Source organism: Heliangelus exortis, chromosome 3 (assembly GCF_036169615.1).
Source record: "Heliangelus exortis chromosome 3, bHelExo1.hap1, whole genome shotgun sequence".
NCBI classification, from domain to species: domain Eukaryota; kingdom Metazoa; phylum Chordata; class Aves; order Apodiformes; family Trochilidae; genus Heliangelus; species Heliangelus exortis.
In genome coordinates this window covers 86204070-86227256 of record NC_092424.1, presented here as the reverse complement: position 1 = coordinate 86227256, position 23187 = coordinate 86204070, and the positions used below count along the sequence as shown (strand labels likewise).

General features: G+C 37.9%; 1 protein-coding gene across 2 annotated transcripts in view; it reads right to left on the bottom strand.

The window, feature by feature from the left end:
* Positions 1-1948: 1948 nt before the first annotated feature.
* The window catches only part of COL9A1 (collagen type IX alpha 1 chain), a 64896-nt gene continuing 43657 nt past the window's right edge, over positions 1949-23187 (bottom strand). For both annotated transcript variants that reach the window (XM_071741607.1, XM_071741608.1), the window contains 10 exons: positions 16761-16814; positions 15934-16005; positions 12578-12613; positions 12443-12487; positions 10659-10691; positions 8410-8556; positions 7911-7965; positions 6466-6654; positions 3596-3673; positions 1949-2393 (listed from right to left, as the gene is read on the bottom strand). In XM_071741607.1, coding sequence (XP_071597708.1) covers positions 2209-2393; positions 3596-3673; positions 6466-6654; positions 7911-7965; positions 8410-8556; positions 10659-10691; positions 12443-12487; positions 12578-12613; positions 15934-16005; positions 16761-16814 — 894 coding nt within the window. In that variant the 3' untranslated portion in view covers positions 1949-2208. The remainder of the gene's footprint in view (positions 2394-3595; positions 3674-6465; positions 6655-7910; positions 7966-8409; positions 8557-10658; positions 10692-12442; positions 12488-12577; positions 12614-15933; positions 16006-16760; positions 16815-23187) is intronic.

Sequence of the window (23187 nt, the reverse complement as noted above, 5' to 3'; positions counted from 1 at the left end):
TGGGATTTTTTTTCTTCTTTTGAGTCATTATGTTTATGCATTCTATGTGGAAAATAGTATTTTCATTCTGTTATCAGTTGGTTTGAGGTTTTTTTAAATGGTTTTACACCCTTTATAGTCAAAATAAAAGTTTGCTGGTGAAACTGTAGTTTTTCTCATTACCACTGATGGCTTATTCGTTGCACTGTGTAAGGAATACTTTTGAGGACAATGCCCTATACTGGTAAAAAAATTAACTTTTTTTTAAATGTTCTAAAACATTTTGGAAAACCCTATGTGTGAACAAGCTCATCACCTGGTGTGCAGTTGTGTGGATTTAAGCATGAAATTCTTTGCACTTATCTGTTCTGATGATTTGTTGTAGTATTAAAGTAGGAGATGGGGCTTATGAGAGAGTTTGGACAAACTGGAGGAGCGTGGAAAGCATGACTCAGCCTTTGCAGAATTTCCTGGGAAGGATAACACATTTTATTTATGCCTGTTTGCTTTCCCCTTCTTTTCCTTGAAATTTGACCCAGTGCTGCTTCTGCAGCACCAGCCAGCCAACAGTAGACACTTGTAGATAAAATTCAACCTTTTATCATTTGAAATACTGGGCCATGCAAGGGATATAATGAGATTATCAAAATTAAGCCCATTTAACTCATTCTCAAATTCTCTAATAAATGTGAAAATATATTTTCTTTTAGTAGGCAGCTTTATCAGACATTCTTCTGCCGAGTTCTGTTTCTTCTCCCAAGTGAAGAGAGGCCTGTTTAGGCCCTTTCTGTCAACATGTGAGCAGTGAGAGGAGCAGCTCTTGGATGCAGCAAGGCCATCAGGTTTGGTACCTGGGGAAGCTTAATCTATTGGGGGTTTTAGTAATTCCTTCTAGACCACATATTATACCAGAACCTCTCTCTTTAGTGTAGTCTTGTCTTGTCTTGCACATTATGTTTAGAATGCATAGCTCAAATGATTGAGTTATTTCTTTTTATTTTCTCATGGCATAGAAGACAACTATTTTGAACACAGACAGACAACTAAGGGCTAGGGAAAAAAAATACTTGAAGCAAGTATGCCAAAATTTGAATTTGAAAATTCAGATAATTCAGACTAATAGTGATATAAAAGGAAATGTCATAGGATGGTTTCATTGTTGTCTTTGAGAGAGAATACACTTCAGAGAAGGTAAGGTCAAAACCACCAATAGTTTAATTTATACAGAGAAACAAATATCCACAATGCACGTTTTCCTCTAAAAACTGAGTTCACCTAAAAAAGGCAACTTGGGATCTGTAACGGCAGTCTTCTAGCTGGTCTCTTTATTGATACTGAATGTAACCATACATACAAAACAATGTGGGGGTTAAAACATCATTTATTTGGTGTGTTTCTTTTTGGTTTGTTTTTGGTTTTTTTTTGTACAACCACAGATTCTACTTCAAAATCTGTAATCTTTACTATAAAACATTTCTATTTCTGGGACTTCAAATTCCTTAGACAATGGCTTCAAGCCTTTTTTGATTTCACATAGAAAGAAGCAAGCTGGAATAGGCTTCCTACAAAATAACGAATGCAACAGAAATCAGAGTGGAAAACAAATAGGTAATTTCCTGTGGCTTGTGCATGAGAACTTGGTGATCACAACTGTACAGAGATTCACAGCATTGGGGCAGCAGGTTTCCCTAAAGGCAGCCTCCCATCTGTGCTTCCACAGTTGAAGAGCTGAGGGAGGCTGAGGTATACAGCACATACATACAATGAAATTACCATGCATGAAGTGTTGTAATTGGCTTAGGAGTGCTCTGGAATTTATTTTTTAAGCATAAAAGAATAGCTACAGTAGAAGTAAATAAACTGTTCCTTTATTTGATGGCTGAAGACACATTATTTCACTGTACATCACATATGAGTAGGGGAGGAGGAGAAATCACAGAAACGTTTTATTAAAAAAAATAAAAATAAACATAAAATAGACAAGTGCCTCTTCACTCCCCAATAGGACAAAGAGCCAGAAGTCATCACCTTTGAAAGCACCATTGTTCCAACTTGTGTTGCTAAGTTCAGCCTCAGAAAGACCATACAACCACTGCTTTAAAAATGCCTCACTGAAACCTTGGTTTACAGTTTTCTCCTTGTTTGTATTTCAGTCCTTTTTTTTTTTCTTAGCTTCTCTGTGCAGGAAGTAAACTAATGCCAACACTGTGTGGCACTTGTGTTGCCCCTTCAAGGCCCTTTCATGTTCTTACCAGCTCTCTGTCCAGCCTGCACTCTGCAGGATGCTGGTTCGCAGTAGCCGGGAGGCCCAGGAGGGCCGGGAGGCCCAGGAACCCCGGGCTGCCCACCCACCCCGGGGGGGCCTCGGTCACCATCACGGCCCTCTGTGCCATAGCTGGGTTTGCCTGGTTCACCTGGAAAAGTGGATGCAGGGCTTAACATGGGCAGCACACGACTCTCATAAAACACAGGTGTCATTACTGACCCGCCTCCTCTTAAGAGCTGTGTGAAGGGGGCTTTGTACTGCTGGCAGTGGGTTCCCCTGGAGGTGCCTGCTTGGAGGGCCAGTTCTTCTCAGGGAGGCACCAAGGCTGTGCTTACACAGCTACAGCAGCCACATTACAGACCCCCCCTCTGCATTTACACTGGAGCAGCTCTGCTGCTTTTAAAAGCTTTGCAGCACAACTGGTTGCAGCACTGCAGACAGCCCCGTGGGCAATGCCTGTGAAGGTGTGGATGGTCCTCACTGCTTCAAAGTTCTGTTAGTGAGCCAGAAAGAGACCTAAAAACAATTTATTTCTATTCTCCACACAAGAATAGATGCAAAAATAAATGTACAGTGTGGAACTGCTCAGCACTGAAGTTATATTTTTTTTACTTCTAAATCTTCAATCAAGGGATGCAATAATAGGGAGTAAGCTTGTTCAAATATCTAAAGAAGACATTCCCACATTTCACAAACTTCCTAGGGATCAACATATACTCAATGGCTTTTTATCTCTCCTTTTTACAAAGAGAACAATTTTGGTAGTTTATGTATACACAGAAACATAGAGAGCTCCCGATGGAAAGAACACGTTTATGTTCATTCCCTGGCCACTAGAGGCCAGTTGTGCTGCACTTATCAGCGAGAATCTATCCTGGAGCCCTGCACGTAACAGCACTTAATTGCCAAAAAATTAAAGGACAATTGTAACCTTAATGTCCTAAATTATGAATGAAGATTTTTGAAGTGTGCTGTAGCTTCAAGAGAAATAATCTACAGTTTGTGGACATTTTTATTTTATACATAAATTAATAGATATTTAAAAAATTAAAGAAGCAATCACCTATAGGTATACGTGACTGATTTTTTTTTTTAATTCTTTGTATACATTTTTCTACAGCGTATACACTTTCTACAGTGAAATTAGTACTGCAGTAGCTCTTTCATAAAAGAACTTTTAGTTCTGATTTGGGATTGTATTATTACCTATGAAATAAAAACTTTGAAGTACTCTGTTGGGAAGCACATTGGTTAATGGACACCTTTTATCTTTTCAAGGCAGCTTGAGGTATCAGTTCTGAATAAATTTTTACTACATCTTTTCTTTATCCTCATCCTTTTTATATTTACCTGGAAGGCCTCTTGGTCCAGGGTAACCTTTCAGTCCTCTGCCTGGAAATCCTCTTTCTCCTCTTTCCCCTGGTTCACCTAAAGCAAATGCAGGACACATTAGTTACAGCCTGCTTGAAGCATTGCTTTCAGTAAAGTTAAGTTCCCTCTCAGAGATGAATGACTAACAAGCAAAGAATTCAGGGGGCTGTATATATTCTTAGCATCTCTGAATCTTTTAGATGTTGAAAAATGTCCTGAGACATATCCATGTAAGAGGTTTGGGGGTTATTTGGATTATTTTCCCCTCATTTAAGTTATACACAGAAGTAAACATGTTGGAGGGGGAAAAAAAAAACTACCTGGGACTAGAAAACAAGTAACACATGAAATATGCCCTAGATAATATAGCAGAAGGAAGCTGAACTCAGAACTACACAAGCTATTTTGGAATACAGACTAAGGGTACTGGCAAATGGCTTCTGCAAGACCATGTGAACTCCTCTAGTAAAAAAATTTTCAAGTGCTGGTCCTTGAGACTGTTAGTGCAGAGCAAAAAAGAGAAGCTGGCTTGCACACATTCCAGTATTCTGCTTACATCCACACAAGACATTCATAAAAGTAAAACAAAGGACTTTGTTCTTGTATACTGCTATTATGAAAACTTTTTTTTTTTTGGAGGGTGCCCAGCTTTTCTTCAAATATGTGTTGCTCCAAACAAGAAGCATCCTAGTGAGAGGAAGCTTTTCTTGTTATTTTAGTTCTAAGGTTCAAATTCTGTTCACTGAATATATACAGAAGTACATATAGCTACCATTTGCTGATACCCTTTATGCAAACTCTTGATTTTTTAATTTTTTTTTTTTTTTTTGCTGCAAGTCAAAATCTGAAATAAATGCCTAGTAATGTTTCAGTGACCTTTATTTTACACTTCCATACTTTCTTGTAGGAGAGTTGGAATAGACTCAGGTTTGGGGCTTGTGTAGAACTGGCACAGCAGAAAACTAGGAAGCTATATTATAAAGGAACAGAGAAGTTGGTACAAAAGTCCAAGTTTCAAGATGCACACAGGCTACTAGGGGAGGAGTCCCATCTCTGTGCTTCACACTTCCTAGTCAACATGGAAATCCAGCCTGTCTTTGGAAATGCAGCTACCAGAAGGACCAGTGTCAGGCTACCTGTGTATGCTTCAGCTATTCCCAGCTTCTGAATGCTTTGGGATAGTGCTTACTGCTGATTGCTTCTCCAGCTTCTTATTTCTGATTCTGCTCTCTTTCACTACCTGAAATTGCTCACTAAAGTCATTGTAACATCCTTCCTTGAGCAAATTCTTTTTGACTCTGCTGTTAAAATCACTGTACTTTTGTATCTTCTGCTCCCAAACTATCACATTCCTGTGTTTCTCCTCATCATGCCCTTCTTAACCATTCTCAACCTTCTCCTTTTTCCTTTTATCATGTCTCCTACCTAGGTACCCTTTTCCTCTCACTCCCATCTCACACAGCTCTCCAAATGAATAGGCAAAGTCAGGTCATCTGCTTGACCTCTGTGGAACTCTGGTGACTGTCAGGAAGTCAGAAGAAGCAATGAGATTCTTGCCAGGGTGCCTGCCATGTACCATCATGATAGGGGTCTTGCAGATGAGAGCATTTCCCACTTCTTTTGTATCTGTAATTGTATTTCAAGGTTTACTGTGAGGTAGCCTGTAATCTGATGACAATTAAGATAGGAAACAAAGCATTTTGCTTGTCTGGGGTTCTTTTAATGCTCTGTGGTTTGTTTTTTTTAATATTCACACAGTTAACCTTGCTGTGTGATGAATCAAATCCAGCATATCAGATCACCTTTGTATCCCCATTTTTGTTACTTCTGTGAATACAGATGACATTACATTAAATGAAAACAGTAGCAGAGCTGCAGCATCAAAGCTTTTAAGTTTTGCTTTGTCTGTATGCTATTCCTTGTCTCAAAGATTTTCCAATTTCACTTTCTAATAAAACTCAAGACAAAAGTAAATGCTCTAATTCAGCAACAAAGCAGCTTTGTGCAGAAATACAATTTCTAAATAAATCCTTCCTTCAAGAAAACAAATTGATACCACTGCCAAATAGAAACTCAGACATCGTGGTTGTAAGACTTTGAAAAAAATTCTACTATATAATCCTTCAGAGGTAGGTAAACCCTCTTTAGCCAGGAACAAAAAGAGATTAACTTAGATCAAAGGTTTTTTTAAAATATAAAGACAGTTGGTTTTATTATGGATTTATTCTTGCCAAAGAATCAATAGATTGTGGTAAATGGTGCAATGATATTAAATGGCTCAAGTACTGTAGCCAAATAAAAGAGGCAGATTGTTACCATTCACTTGAAATCTGAAAAATGGGATTGACTTAGAAAAGTAGGCTAGAGACAGCAAAACCTGACTGCTTGTGTTAGCTTTTGGGACCACAAGTCTTGCAGAAGTGAGGTCCAAAAACAGTCTAAGAGGAGGAAAAAGAAGTGGAACAAAGTCACTGCTGGAACTTTTCAGCAAACAAAAAGCTCAAACCTCAAAAGTCCATGAGAAGGGAAATTAATATTAGGGATCTGACTCAGCTGCTTCCTTCTAGTTCAAGGCAGGTGCCTGTTCTTTCTCATGGTTCAGTGATTTGATGGGAAAAAAAAACAGATTTATAAGCAAGTCTCACTGAGGCCAAACTGCTCTTTAATCACTGGGGCAACTGAGGTAACAGGAAACAGCTTAAGTTGCCAATTCAGGATCTTTTTGGACTTTACATGTGTACAATGTACATCCACAGCCTCTAATCCAAAGGGAAAAAAAAAAACAAAAAAAACCCTACACAAAAAACCAGACAAGTCAAGAACTGAAAGCCAGTTACAGATTTTCTTACCTTTAGGGCCTTTACGACCAATCTCACCAGGGGGACCTTTGAGGCCAGGTAAGCCACGGGGTCCAAGCTGTCCTGGGAAGCCATTTTCACCAGCAGGCCCTGGAGCACCGGGTGGCCCTGGTCGGCCAGGAAGACCTGGAGCACCAAATTCTGGCCTCTTAAGACTGGCTGCCAGGTGAGCTAGCTGCTCTGCAAGGAACAGGACAGAATTAAGCAGTAAGTGCATCTGAATGGAGAGATCCTCTTGCTCACCAAAGAAGGTGTATCTTCTGCTACAGAAATGCACTATAGCACCTTCTTTAGATACTTTGCTATTTACAATATTTTCTACAAACATTATCTTAGTACTACTACAGGAAAACTGCGTAGACACACTCTGAAGCCTACATCTTGAACATTTCATGTTTGCAAGATGAAGTTAAAGGATATGATTACTTATAAATTTCCTTGTAATTTTCAATTCATGTCATTTAAATTTCAACCACTTGGTAAGAAAAATTACCCCCTGCAATTGCTTCCTCTTAAAATGGCGAATATATCTGCTTGTTACTACTCTTTAAGCCTTATTAAGACCCTTCTTTGCAGGAAGGAACAGCTGAAAAGCATGAGAGCAGTCATCTACACTGGCCTGCAAAAAGAAGTCCAGGCCTTCTTTTTCAGATGAAAGACATGCCTCAAATTGTTGCTCATCAGCTCAAGTTTGAGAAACAGCTGAAAAAGTTACATTCCTCTTAAGGTAAATCAGCAGGAGCTTTGCTCTTCATTAGGCACCAGTTTCCTTGCCATTCCTTGGAGTGGCCTAAGATAGCTGTTGCCTTTTTCTCACCCTCCCTTTCAGGCCACTGCTCTATAAGCATGAGAGCAGTCCTCTCTTTGCTTAAACGTTTTTATTCTAGACTTCAAATCCATCTTCCAAGCATGCCTTAGAAGTAACTTTCTCTGGATACAGCCACACATAACTCCATATGACATTTGCTATAAAGTCTGCATGACTTGGCAAATCTGTTTATTTTGTGTTGGCAACCAAGAATGGGGATGGGGATGTGCACAGATCTGAAATAATACAGGAACTCTTGCTAGCAGATCCACAAGGAAGACTGGGAACAGCAATTTGATGGCAAAGCCTGCTCAGGAGCTGAACTTCAGTTACACTTCTCTTTAGGCTGCCATTGTTCCACAGACCCAGTTGTATTGATTCATTTTATTTTGTTCTTCTGGGTTTTTTTGCTTTTTTTTAATCATGACAGTACTGACAATTAAAGGGTCTCTCCAGAGGAATGTAATGAAGAACTAGACTAGGAGCTAGGAAGTTTTTCTGTCAGGTCTCCTGCTGAGGCCATGCTGTTTGTTCTGGAAAATCTGGGAAAATCTTGTTTGCCTCCACAGCAGTACATTATCCTGGCTTAAATGCACAAGAAACATCAAATACTTTTTAGCATATTTACCTTGCATGACTCTCATGCAAACTTGCTTAATGTGCTGATCGCTTGGTCCTTTTCCCTAGGATTAAAAAAAGTAATAGTTAAAAAAAAGTTGATATCACAATGCATTTTATAAGCGTTCCTGATGTGAAAAATGCTGGCTGGACAATAAAAGATGTTCCAGTCCCTGAAAGTGCTGGGCAGCTGCAGGCAATTTGACTATCGAGGCAGATAGAACATGATACACCCATGTATCAAACCTGGTACATGCACACTACAGCAATGGGGTGGATGTAAGAAAATGCAACTGAACAGAAAGCTGAGGATTCAAGGGCCCATAATTCTTACAAGCCTGAGAATTCTCTGGTGCACAAATCTGTCTGATGAGAGGTACAGTCTATTTCAAACTCTAATATGCCACTTGGGTTTTGCATGTATAGGGATGTCCTGATGCAAGAACAGGAGTGGTGTGAGTGACAGCTAAGTGTTCAGGAGATACCAGTTAGATGAAACCAGTACTTACAGCTGGGCCTTGGCTGCCAGGCAGACCTGGAGCACCCTGTTCACCCTGCAAGCCTCGTGGTCCAGGTGAGCCTCGTGGTCCTTCCATTCCAGGCAGTCCCCGACTTCCCTCCGGCCCACGGGAACCAGGCTCTCCAGGATTACCAACCTGACAAGGAAAGACAGGAATTTCCATGGACTGCTTGTGTTTGACTCATTCTGACTTACCAAATGGTGGCAGCAGCTACCCAAAAATGCAAAGCAATCAAAGAGCTTCTTTTTAAATAAGTGAAAATAAGTGGAAATAAGTGGAGTTAAAATTTGTGTGATTTGAAAAAAATTTAAAAGAGGTCTGTATTTTTCACTTGAAGGAGAAAAGTGGAGGAAGAAAATATGCTGTCAAGGGAGGCAAATATGCATCTTTAGTGACATAAAGAAGACATTGTTGGGGTTTTTTTGTCAAGGAGCAGATCTCCTGTACTTGCTTTCTACTTCTGCCTTCGTGTATGGCATGTGCAATGATTCAAGACATTAAGTGCTCCTTAATTACAAAAATCCCAGCCCCCTGCTTGCACCAAATGTCTTTCATATCCTTTCATAGAGAGTACCACAGCATAAGGCTGTACCATTTAACCCCAGGCTGCCTGGGAACACACTTTTCTGTTTTGTTTACACTGTACACAGGTTCTAGTGCCTGCACCTGATTCTGCTGGCACGGGGAGAGGAACATCCTCACAGAAACTGAGGCTGACAAACTGCATGAGCAGCTGTGGTGCTGGCTTATTTCACTGAGGGAAGGAGTAGAAAGCTGTTTTACTGGCATAAGCATCCTCAGCCCAGGGGAATAAAAGGATTGATATGGCTACAACAGTATGTCCACTTAAGTACATTTAGTAAATAAAACTACAGCTTCTGCTCCAGTAAATCTTCTAAAAGTGATTAAATGTTGCACAGAGTGAGAACTATGCCAACAGGAACCTCTCTGTTACTTTCAGAACTAGCTATATTACTATTAATCAATAGTAGTACAAAAAAGAAAAATAATAACTAAAAACAAACAAAAAAAAAAAAGCAAAACAAAAAAAAACACACATCAAATTCCCCTCCAAAGAAATAAAACCAAAAAATCCTACATATCTATGGCTTCTCAAATCTGCTGGGGAGAGAAAAATAAAAAGACCACCCGCCGAAAGAGGCTAGAGAACAAATTACTCAACTGTGTTATCAGTTAAATCCACAAGATGGAGCCATTTCAGTTCCACCCGTGCTGTGGCTGTCTCTTGCCAGAAGAAAACCCAAAGAACGTGCTTCGATGGATATAGATAGTAAGAAGACAGCAAAGTTCCCCGCGTGTGCTATATAACCGGGAAGCCACCATTCCTTTCATCCCAGCCTGGTGAGTTACAAGGTTCCCCGATGTCTGTGTATGTACCCACCAGGATGACAAGCACTCCAGGGTCTCATCAAGAGATGTGGATTTTAAATATCTAGGGGGATAAAACTGTGGATTTCTGCTCTACTCGTGTCCTTCTAAGATGTCAATCATACACACACTCTCTAGCTTAGTCCCAAAGTCACAGAGGCCACTGAGAACACAGGCAGGTTTTTGTTACAGTTTTTGTTACAGTCAGACTCAGCTTCCTGTTGGCAGAACTGTTGATCTGTTCAGATCACAGCCCAAACTGTCAGCTGCTGTAATAATTCCACAATCCAGTGATCCTGAAAAAAACCAATGCATTCAGCGGCTCTCAAACTCTTTTTCTTATGTGAAATACAAGTTTCTGCTCATCTTCCACATCAAAGCTACAATTTTGCTATTTCTTAAAAATAAAATAAAATAATATGGCCCATAAATATTTCTGCTTTCACAGGCATCACAGTCCTGCTGACAGCTTTTTCACCGTGTAAAGATTACAAACTGTATGCAGCCATTGCACTGAGCCTCCTTTCTATACAACACCTAATATACAAAGAATTCATTCATTTCTTTAAAAAAAACAAAATAAATTAGTTGGCCAGAAAACCTGCTGCTGAATGATACTTCTCTTTTATGTGAAGTATTCACATTCAGGATGTGAATTCCTTTCCAAAGGTAATTCATTTTAATAATAACTGTATTCAAAATTTAAAGACAAGAAATGCTGTCGAAAAGCATTCAATTTAAGTACAGTAAAGAGCTCAACTCACTGTTTGTCTTTTCTTAAATCAGAAAACAATCTATCTGATCTACTAGATTTCCATATTTCTTTAAAAGTTGTTTATTACACTTACAGTTCCTTTTGCCCCTGGTAATCCTATATCACCCTAGGCAAAAATAAGACAAATCATGTTAGGAGAGACTATCCGTTATCATAAAATTACAAATACAGTAAACATGACATTGTTTTTTCACTATTAAAAAAACATTCACAGATTTAGTTGATTTACACAAAATTGCACCTCAAATTAACTGAAATTCATTTGGAAATTTCAGATTTTTTTTTAAAATTCCTCTCTCAATACCATTTCTATAAGGGGCGAATAAGAAAGCATGTTTATTCAATTGGTTTTGTGTTGCTTATCTTCAAATTAAGATTGTAACCTCTCAAACCACAGCTACAGCACAGGACAACTTTAGATTGCAGATTGCTTGAAAACCTCTTTAGAGGAAGCATTATTTAAATAGGTTTTTCTAATTTGACAGAATTACACATATTTTACAGTGTTATGTTAGCCCTGAAAAATTGCAGCAGAAACAAGGAAGGTTTCAGCATGCTCTAAAGAAGCCAAATCCTTGGAAGTTCTTGTTCCCAGCAACCTGGTTCCCACTAGTCAGAAGTTTTTATCCCTCTGAACTGGGAAAAAAAAGTTTTGAAATCTTGTAATCAGCTATGAAACAGATTAGTGCTTCTTCTTTGGTGTTTTCATACTGCCCTTGGAGAAACTGAGGCTGAGAAAACTGGGTGCATTCAGGCTTGAGAAGAGAAGGTGTAGAGGAGACCTCATTATAATGTTCCAGTATTTAAAAGGCAGTCATGAAGAAGATGGAGACTCCCTATTTACAAGGAGCCACATGGATAAGACAAGGGTTAAAGGGCACAAGTTACTTCAAGAGAGATTCTGTTTGAACACAAGAGGCAAATTTTTCTCTATGAGGACAGTCAGTGGTGGATTCTCCCACTTTGGAAAGTTTTAAGTCTGAGATCGATTGGGAGCTGAGACATCATATTAGAAGGGTTGGACCAGATGATTCTTGAGGTCCCTTCCAATCTGACATTCTACAATTCTATGAACTTTCAAAAAATTGGATTTTCCCAGTTCCTAAATGTCATTGGTGAAATAATTGATCTCTAAAGGTCAGAAAGGTCCCTCTGTCTGTTAATAAATAAGCCGTAAGAGAAATAGAAATAACAACTGTTACTGCTTTAAAAACAGATTAACTGGCAGTACACTTAAACAACTCATGGCATTGCTTCCTGGGGATCTGTGTAATGGTGGTAAAGCTGCATTATTGGACATAAAGCTCACCAGGGCAGTTAGTTAACTTTGAAAGCCTTTCAGAACTACAGAGGGTCAGAAAAAAGTGCTCATTTCCAGCACACAACCTGGCTACTCTTTTTTTTAAAATGGGAGCAGTTTACTTTCTTTTGAAAGACCAAGTTCTGGCTTTGCTGGATGGGGTCCCATAGGAGCCACTGGACTAGAGCATTTTTCTTTCTGTAAGAAAACAATTACCCAAGGGCACACAGTGCAGGCATTACCCATGTGAATTAATAATATTCCACACTCCTGTGGTGTACACACCTTCCTCCAGCAGTATCACAGTAACACAACCTCTTCCAAGACCATTCTCCCTCTCCCCAACAGCCAGTTATTACATCTGATACAGTCATTACAAATATTTCCATCAAGTTTGAGTTATTAGAATTATTTATTATCTGCGCTCCCATTTTGCCTGAATTAAACTGCTTCCTCAATGATCAAACCATATGCTTCAAGCACTCCAGCAATACTTTGAAAGTTTTAATTTACAACAGTAAAATATTAGACCAAGTGAAGAGAAAATAATGCCTTACTAAGTCACCCTTTTCTCCTCCATCTCCTTCTGCACCAGGTGCACCCTATGTAACAAAGAGACATTTAGTCAACATCACGTACTGAAGCATTTGGTAGTATGATTTGAAAATGTCATCATCTGTAACATGACTTACTTGTTCACCCTTAGGTCCTGGTTCACCCACTGAACCCTAAAAAGTTAAAGATTTTAAAAAAAAATAAAAATCAGAATTTGAAACCGCAGGTTCAAAATCAAACTAAAATTATCTTCAGTTCTCCCAACCATCTAGCAGTAATGCAAGGCATTAATGCAATTTGAAAGCTTCAAATTTTTAAGAATGACAATGAAAGCACTTAAATCTTACTATCCAGCTGTGACAGACCAAAGGCAAGAAGTAATTTAGCATGGAACATATAACCCACTGCTACACTGCATGCTACAGCTTCTGACTGCCAAATAGTAGATCTCCCCCTTACATGGCATATGCTTGCAGTTGCTCTAAGTCTGCTCTGCAAATTGGTTAGAAGTTTCAAGTAAAAAATCCAATAAGTGAACCACTTTTCCTAGCCCAATCAAGTATTCTGTATTGCTGCAGGCCATACCAGCCCTGCTAAAGAAGGCTAAGCACACTGAGACATCTACAGGTTCAGCCACAACTCTTGCCTTGCTTGTTGTTTCATACTCAACACTTTTAAGCAGAATTGTCTCTTGAATTTTTATCACTGCATTCAGAGCTAAATGGCTTGTATCTTAAAGTTGGTATTCCTTTTTTTATACAAAAAATCATTATTATCCTTCTATATTAGAATCCTGTACACAAACTGTACCTGTTTGGACAAGGAGTGTTCCAAAAGAGGAACACCTCTTCCTCCAAAGAGGAACACATTCATTACCTGATTAATTTCAAACAGGTGCAAGCATTTCATTTGTAGAACAGTGTAGTATATAAGAAAAACTTAGTATTTTTGTTCTGTTGGAAAATCAATCACACCATCCTTAAACGTTCATTGCATTCTGAACATTCAAACACATACACTCCAAAAGCACTATGACTGTAAAAAAAAAATTTCTTAAAAAACAGAGATGTAGCATTTTTTTCTTTTATTTCAGAGATCCATTTAAACTGCATAAGATATAGGCACACAAACCAATACAGCATCTACAGTCGAATTAATTTAGATTTGTTGTCATGTTCCTGAGGACAAGGAGCCAATACTAAATTAGCCACAAAGCTAAGCAGTGGAAATCACAGACCTATTTAACATTCCAACTTTGTCAAAAAGCACTGAAAATATTTTATCTGAAGTGTCTCAAAATCGTAGCTTGTTAAGGTTTTCCCAATTGCACACACACAGACATTGATTTCCAACCTAACATCATTTTAGAGGTTCTTTTTCTCCACTCACTCTCCTTTAGAGCAACAAAACAGACAGTAGATGAGGTTGAGATGGAAGAAGCTTTTGTTTTTGTGAAACTTAGTGTGTACTATTTTACTGGCAAACATAAAAATCACTGCTGAAACCATATGAATAGATTTTGCATTGACTACAAAAACTTCCATTGGGAGAATAGAGTAAAATGTCAAAATATGAAAATAGCCATTTTTTTTTTTTTACATACTTCCTGTGTATTTGTAGGGAATTAAAAGTAGTTGTTTTAGCAGCACAAAATGGAGCAAAAGTTCTCTCTGTCAGCTCCTGTGCCATGTGCACATACACCATTTTGTCAGTCAGAAGCCTTAAGTTTTGAAGAACCAAAAATGGGCAATTGCTACTTGATATAGCTAGACAACTGCCATTTAAACTAGGATAGATAAAAGCCCATGTGAAAAATGACCAGCAAGGCATAGAATAAAATCAACAAGTATATGAACCTAGTCAGAAATAGGGTCATAAAAACCGGGGACATTCAGATCCTGAATGGTACCAATTGGGAGAATGGTTTTGTCAGAAGTTGGGCCTCACAGGCTGAGTAGCACTTAATTTTGCAGCTCAAACCTGAGTCTGGCCTCTAGACAGGAAAACATGTCAAATCATCCTTACAGAATGTCTCCAGGGCAAATTAAAATTGCAAACAGATCACCCTACTAAAGCACTACCCCTACATCTCAATAAAGGAAAAACCCTGTGGTCCATGAGGCAAATTGATAACACTGGGCTCTTTAAATTCTCCTTGGGATAGTGGTCCATCCTCACAGAAATGTAAGTTGTTTCAGGCCTAGTCATGGTGACTAAATGTTGGAAGGCTAGGGGCCAGAACACCATCAGGGAATTATCCTCTTGGTTTTCAAGTCTGCCAGCCCCTAATGTCATCCAAAGTGTCAATGGCTCACATTTCTTCAACAGGAAAGTGAAGTCATGGGCAAAGTAGGAAGATATTCAATGTGTATTCCACACTCTCCTCTATTCTCAACCAAACAGGATAGTAGAAAGAGCCAATGGTCTACTTAAAGGAGTCTTAACCCACACAAGCCCCACAGAGGTGCTCATTGCCTAAAGTGATTCACTGGTTGAATCACCAATAAAACTAAGAGGGAGCCCAGACACTGGTGCATTCTTTCTGTCAGTGCCTTACAGACCACCTCCATCAGATATAAAGATGTAGCCCATTGCCCTTCAACTGGGACAACCCCTTAGGGTAGATTCACCACTGATCAGTACTGTCCTAATAACACTAAAAAAATCCCATGGCCCTTTGGTTTGCAAAGGAGACAACAGTAATGGACCTAATCATCATATTAATGCTAGGTGGACACAACCCAGCCATGAACTATAAAGAGTAACGAGTCCAGAAAAATCCCTCTAACACTTGTATTGTTTTATCCTTTCAAGAATTATATCAAGAATGCAGCTGCTGAAGTTTGGTGAGTGAATTCCACCCTCTGTAGCCTTCTAGAAGCAAGAGAAGATAAGGAATATTTTTGGTTTTATATACAGTCTTCATTGGAATTTATTCAGCAAAGCAAAATATCTTCTGCAGGTATGTGAGATCATCAGGGACACATTTTTCCCTCCTAACAAAATACTAAGAGAGGTACTTATACCCTGTAATTATGCAGATATGCATAGGTTTCTCATTAGCTGCATTAGCCCATGCATTTGCATAGCAGGTCCTAAGATGGACATAACAGGCATTGTATCTACTATAGGCCAAGGCTGACATTCCAGTTCTTTTATGACTAGAAACCCTGACTTCAAATTTCAGATCTAGCTGAGTCAATGATTTACAATATGATTTAGGCCTCTGAATAATTAAAACTCATAAAAAACAACAAAAAGGAAATACTTAAGCCACTAATCTTATTTCAGTCCCTTAAGTAACACTGTAAAGACTCTTCCTGTATAACATATGACCTACAAGTGGACAACCAGTGCACCTCTCTCAAGCAGCTAACAGACAAATATACAAAACAAGAAACCAGACATAAATTCATGTAAAAACTTCAAACAATGCTCAAATTATTGCATTTACTCCTGAAATCAAACTGCAGTCTGTGTGTGCATTTCTTACCCGGTCACCCTTACCACCAGGTAGACCTGGAGGACCTGGCAGTCCAGGAAGTCCAATAGCACCCTGAGGACCCTATGGAAATAAATCAAGGATGTAAATTTAACCTGTCTGTTTTAGAAATAACAACTAAGGGTCATACCCTGACAAGCAGATGGAGGAGAATCTTATTCCTGTAATATTCCTAACTTGATGGAAAAGGCTTATCTGATGAAAATAGAGCTGATCCAAAATAGAGCCCTTTAAACAGTCTTACTATGATTTTTTTGCTGATAAACACAACAGAAATGACTTACAGAGCTTTTCACCCTCTAGTCCTCTTAAAAATCCTTCCTAAGAACTCACAGTCTGTGATTTGCACATTCCTCTGGAACAGCAGGCTCTTTCAGCCAAACCCTCCCCAGCTCTCCTTCTGACTTTTCCTGTGTAAATACTGCTGGAGCACTGGTGTAAGGCAGCATTCATAATCTGCCCCATCCATCAGCTGTTAGCAGAAAGAGCCTTTCACTGCTCCTGTTCCCTGCATGCATGCAGCCCACACAGGACTGTGCAGCCCAACTTTGCACATCACAGGATTTATGGCTTGGGTTGTTGGGTTTTTTTTTTTTTGAAACAGAATTAAAAGTCCCATACATCTCCACATACTTTAAAACAGCGTTTGCTAATATTAGCACAGTCACAGATAACTGAGGAAGAAACTCAAAAATATCTTATTTTAATCTTATTTTCAGTTCCCTGCATGCATGGATAAATGGATAAATGTAGTTTCAGATGATACCATAGCTTCTTGGAAAAAATATGAGCACTAAACATGGAAATAAACTTCTTACCCGTTTCCCTGGTAAACCTGGAGGGCCTGCAGGACCTGTCTCCCCTCTGCTACCCTTATAGGAAAGAGAAGGACATTGTTACTTCTTGAAATATTTCCTGTGAACAAGGAACAAAGTATGATTTGTTTTTTCTTAATGTTTAGTATATTAGACTATTTAGCAGTTAATTTTAATCAAGACTTCTGTTTATTAGTGCAGAAATATCATATGCATTAAAAATACAGAACCTTCCTGAGACATGTAAAAGTTTTTAGTTAAAAATGGCATACAATATTTAGTTGGCATTAAATGGCTCAACAAAATCATTCTCTTGAGTGATTATGCACACTCAAGTTCCCTTCATGGGATCACACCTGAGAGTTACCTGTCACAAACACATTTACTTCACTGTGACAAACCTGTGACAAACCTGCTGAGACCTAGGTTTTTGCTTAGTTTCATCAACTAAACTCCCACAAGACCACATACTTAAAAGCCCATGATCCCAAATATGAAAACTGTGTGCAGAAGTCACACTTAAGAAAGCCATAAAAGTTTTTAAAACAATAAAAAATTATGGACTTTTATAAGGAAGAGTAACCTTTAGAAATCCCCATTCATAATAGTGATAAACATGCTTTTTACTGGCTTATTTTATATCTTCACTTCAGGTATTTTTACTTATTCAGATCATCATATTTACAGTAGCATTATATCTCCATCTCTTAATGCAGCCATTTGAATATATACTTGGGTAAACCTGACCTTGAGTCAAAATTTCAAAGATTTTAAACAATTTCTGGACTTTGTTTCTTGTTATTAAACCTTTCAGAACAGCTCAAAAACTTTTACACATTTACTCTCACCTGTAGAGATAAAATCAAACACATTCTCAGCACAAGCCTACGTCTCACTTGAGACACTTTTCTTATATTGTGAAATATTGTGACACAGAGCAATAAAAGGAGATGGCAGATACGGCCTTTTACACCAGATCATAAATGCAATGATAGTTCTTATAAGCTTAGGAAAGATACCTCTACAATTTAAGAAATGATCAAGTAATCTAGAAAGATCAGAGTACCGAACATAATCAGACTTTCCCATTAATGTCCTTCAAAATATCCTTTGGTCCTAAAATGACTGTCCTTTTAAAATACTTTGTATAGTTTCAAGAAGATTCTTCATGGGGGGGAAAAAAAAAAAAGCCTTCCCTCCCCAAATCACTTTCAGCTTACAATCCAGAAATACATTAACCTTTTTGAAAATCCATTATTTAATCACTTAATTCTGTACTACATCTCTGACCTGGAATACTTCCACATTTCTGATGCAGGAAAGAGAGGAATTAAAATTATGATCAGTGTTAGAAACTCATCTCCTTGTATATGTCATAACATTCATGTCTGATTGCCATAGAGCTATAAAACAAAAGAAATGCCACCTTCCATAGACCAAATGTCATATAATGAACATCTGAAACACATCAAAGATTCTGCTTGTCATACAGAATGCCAAAAAAATCTGCCATTTTATTTTAAATGCAAAAAAATCTTTTGTCAAATATACAATACAGGCATCTTTTCTAAAATCAATGTTTTTCTCAAGTGGTAAATGAGAAGGTTAATATACAGAAGATTCGAATACAAAAGGATCATATTTACCATAAACACTGTCATTATGTCTGTAAGGACAAATCACTTCAAACCTATGTATTATAAATATAAAAAGGAATTGTACAATAAATTTTATGACTAGCAGGGAGTCTGTAGCACAAACAACAATCGAGAATCTCAGTGGTCTGTGGCATCATTAGAAGACTGTGAAGCTTCCTTCAAGTAATATCTGACTGCAATGGCCCTGGGATAGGATTTACACTGAGCTAGTTACACTTGCAAGCCTTCATAGGAGGTGAAAAAAACCCCAACACCTTGAAATGGCCTCATGTAAACTTTTTAAATACATCATAAGTCATGTCCTAGAAGTATCTACACTTTCCCCATAGCCTCCAAGAGGGCTTCTGCAATAAATGGTTCAAACATTGACATCTGTAGTTGCATCAGATGAAATCTTCTGCTGTGCTCTAAGTTACTCACTATTATAATTGATTTCCATCAAGTGTGTTATCACTCAGCTTGTGAGTACTGCTGAGGTTGGGCTCATTCTCCCAAAGGGCAGCAAGGCACTTGTGAAATGGCAGCAGGATGAAACAGCACCATGATGCTGAACAGTACCAGGGTGCAGCCTTCCACAGCCAATGGACTCTGGCCTCTGGCTACAACAAAATCTGTCTTCTCTTTAGTCCAAGGCAGGGTTGCTGCATCACTCAATACAGTCAAATGAAGAGTTAATGGGTCTCTTACTGTTTTGTTAGATCTACATTTAGATCTATTATCTTGGAATTCAACATGCATAAGGAGACATTATAGGATTTACAGGAGACCTTCCTTTAAGTTGTCTGGGATGTTTTCTTTCTCACTGAATTTTAAAGATTGGATTCTTTTGTAGAATTCCCACAAGCAGTTACAGAATTCATTCTCATGCTAAAACAACTGGCATATTGATTTCCTGTTGATCAATCTAAGTAGAGCAATAATCAGAATACTCCCTAGATAATCTTCATCTCACTTAGCTGCCAAGATAATCAAAACACTAATTACCATCCCTTGAAAGATGACAATCTCTAATTCAATGTATAATGTAATAAACTCTACTTAAGAATTTTGGTTTTATATTTTTATAATATATATCATACCAATTTTTAGTATACTCAATAGCAGTGCCATAAGGAATTATATCTCTGCTGAATAAGAAAAAACAAAGTACACTTTGGAATGGACATTTCTGAACATTGCATTTCAAAATTTCTGTGAAACATCACCCATTTATCAGTTATATGCTTGTGAGGCTTTAATTGACCACAACTGTTTTCATCCAAAATCTCAGTGGCATCATTAATTCCAGGGATTTACCCATGGAAGCATCAACAGGACACTTCCTTTGGCACAGAACTAAAAAGCATTCAAAAATAGAAACTACTATTTGCTAGAATAAGTATATAGCAATTTATATTTTTTTTTAGATTTTAAATGTCCCTTTTCAGCTCTCTCAATAATTAAATAGTACTGCTCAGGATAATGGTACAAGATCAATGTAGCATGAAATGTACCTCCCTCTTAAATGTGCCATGCTTCAAGCACAACAAGCAGCCCAGTAGCTGCAGTTCTCTTCAAGGGTGATACTGTGGCCAAGTATAAGGGATAGAGACCTTACATACTGGTTGCATCTATAGTGTTAACTGAAGCCTAGAGCATGTTTAGTACACTAAGTCCATAGAAGTCCATTTTTATTCAGGTTATTGTCTACACTGTTCAGTAGAAACCAACACTGGGATATTTGCTGACAGCCAGAGGTTATGTTTGGCTAAGCTGTGTAGTCAGTAAGTGAGAGTGGAGACCATGCTACTCTGTAAAAACACTGCAGAATTGTGCAAGGTCAGAAAGTTTAGTCACATCCATCTAAAGGCTTAGGTTTACTGGACAAAAAGTGTATGTTGCAGGATGGAGATTCTTTTTGTTCTTTTGACTCTGCTATGGCCTGTGCAATGCTAAACCCCTTACCTGTATCTTAACTGTAAACTGTGACTCACCATTTGTGGAACACCTCTGAAATTATATATACAAAACATGCACTCTAGTACCTAAACACATACAAAAGGAGGCAAGGACATTTCATCCTACCACACTACCAGTACCACTACACCAACAGCCCTGGAAAATTATCCATTATTTCAGTAGAGTGATGTTAAATGAATATCACAAAAAAACCCTAAACTAATTAAACTAGTTATAATTGTTGGGGTAATGAAGGATACATTTCAGGATAGGTAAAACAAAGAAAATTATCTTTGAAGACTCAAAAAGTTATTTAGCTGAATGTAATTTAAAATGGTTAAAACAGTATTCTCATCAAGCTTTAGGATATCTGATATATTACTACCACAACCAAGGTAATCTCCCAGTTCCCTTTTTATAAATGAACCAAAACAAAAAGGCATGTCTGAGAAGTCTGTCAGAGGGGACTACAGCATCAAATCTTAGGCAGCTGGCTACTTAACCTCTATTGCCAATGTTTGGAAAACGTGTATTGCATCCTAAATCCTTAACAACATATGTTTGCTGGTCTACATATACATGAACAGACTGCTCAGTTTGGTAGGCAAGTTTTAAACTTCAAGTAAAATTGATACTTCAGTGGTCCAAGCTCTCTTTTCACTTCAAAACCACAGGATGGGATAGATATACATTCTCCAAATGTCAGCAATTTAAAGGTTAAATAACTGAAGAAAAACCAGGGATGAAAAAAGCAAAGGTAGCAGTCAGTATTTTCTGCAGACACAATATGAAAAATTAAATCTTACTAAATCTCAGCAAATATGAAAGAAAATGGTTAAGCAGCTTAGGAAGTGTGGCTAAATTCCACTGATTGGGAATGACACACTGATGTTTGAGAATTGCTTCCTTTGGGCCTCCTGCCATGGTGACCTGCTTAAAAAGGTTTAAATCACAAATGAGTTTGGTAATTACTTGGATTGGCTAGCATAACATGAAGCAAACATCAGGTTAACTGACACAACAATTAGAGTAGAATGAAGAACATTTTCAATTTAGAAACAAAAGAGAAAATTTCCATGTTTCTCCCACTTTCTTTCAGCTTGACTGCAAAGATGAAAATTGAACTAAGTAAATAAAACTTCCATTTTTTTGCACAAGTGCCAACTTAATTTTTCTAAGAAAAAATGATGAAGGACTAAAATGGTACTTTTAAAAGTTGTTTTCTCCAAGGGAGAGTTGCCAGCAGCGAGGTAAGAGTGTCCCAACAAACCAGTTTGCCTATTTATAATTAAAGAGTTAGTTATCTTGTTTTCAACCATTTAATACCTTCCCTATGAGACCGTAAGAGTTTACAGACCCTCAGAATGCCAAAATTTGAATCTTCTGCTTAACAACAATAAATACCATTCCAACTACATTTCAAGAGCTGTTTAACTATGTCAAGTGACATTGAAATAACATGGTTTATGCCAGAGGATGCTACAGGCTATTATGAAAGCAGTATGGAAGTAATAATTTCTCCCACAGAGTCACTAATGACTGCTTAATAGTGCTCCATTGTGTAACTTCTCAAAACACCTACATTTTAGTTGAAATGAAAATTTTCTCACAAAGTATGCCTTTTGCAATAGCTAAAGCTGGAAAGTCAGGCAATTTTTAACATAATACAGATGTAGATGTGTTATTTTTCTCTAGTGCAGATATAAGTCTGCTGACAGTATTAGCAGTCAGCCTTGCTACCTTCCACCTAACCTTGATTGGAGGCCCTTTCCTCTACAGTTCTGGCCATCCTGGAGCTACCAGCCATCCTGTCATTCTCCAGTAGTGATGTGAAGAAGGAGAGTGAAATGGGAAAATGAATTCCCTCATGTGGCTGCTGTTGTTCAGGAACACATTAGGGGAGTGAAGTTTTTCATATCCTACAATTCCAAGGAAGAAGCCCAGCCCTTTCTGATTCTGGTACCAAAATCTATTACCAAGAGTGAAGTGGAACAAAGGGTAAGGCACAGAGAAATGAGGTGAGTACTAAAGAGGATAATTCAAAATAGGAAGGAAAACCACAAGAAAAGTACCTGAGTGGTAACCATAAAATCCTCAGACTTTGAAAGGTACAAAACTTTGGTCAAACCCCAAATATTTAATATCAATATTAAAGTTGTGAAGAAACTTTAAAATCTGAAGAAGGTACAAAATATTCACAAGAAAATTTATCTTTAGAGTAAATATCAAAGCTTTTCTGAATTTATTTTCAAAATTAGTAGTTTCAGAACTTTGAAAATCATAGTATGTAGAATTAGTTAACCAGCAATTATTTTTTTTTCCTGGAAAGGTAAGGGCAGAGTCCTAAAGCTGAGGCTCAAATGTATCTACAGGTAAATGCTGCACAAGAAAGAAAAAGGACCCTATTTTGCCATGTAAACAAATATAAACTCAAACTGGACCAAAGCTCACTGAGATTCAGTAATCCACCCTTGTATCCTTCTTCTACAAAAAATGCTGATCATTCCAGTTTTCTGTGTAGAAGCATTATTTTTTCCAGTGTTTCCAAATAAGAAAGCAGAAAGCCATTCCAGTCATATGCTGCTTGTAGTCTTGAGCAGAAGAAAGCTAAACCTAGTTATTGTTTAAGGCTCTTTATAACTTTAAAGGAACTATAGATGAGAAGGAAGATTACTGTTTGATGCTCTACATGCAAAATGACCTTATTATCAATAATTTAAGTCTTTTATCCATTTTGTATTGACCAAAAGTTTTTTCTTTCTGTGCTTTTGTTCTAATCCTCAGATGTTTTCCAAAGTGAGCACACTTTGTAAAGAAAGAGAAAATAAAGACAA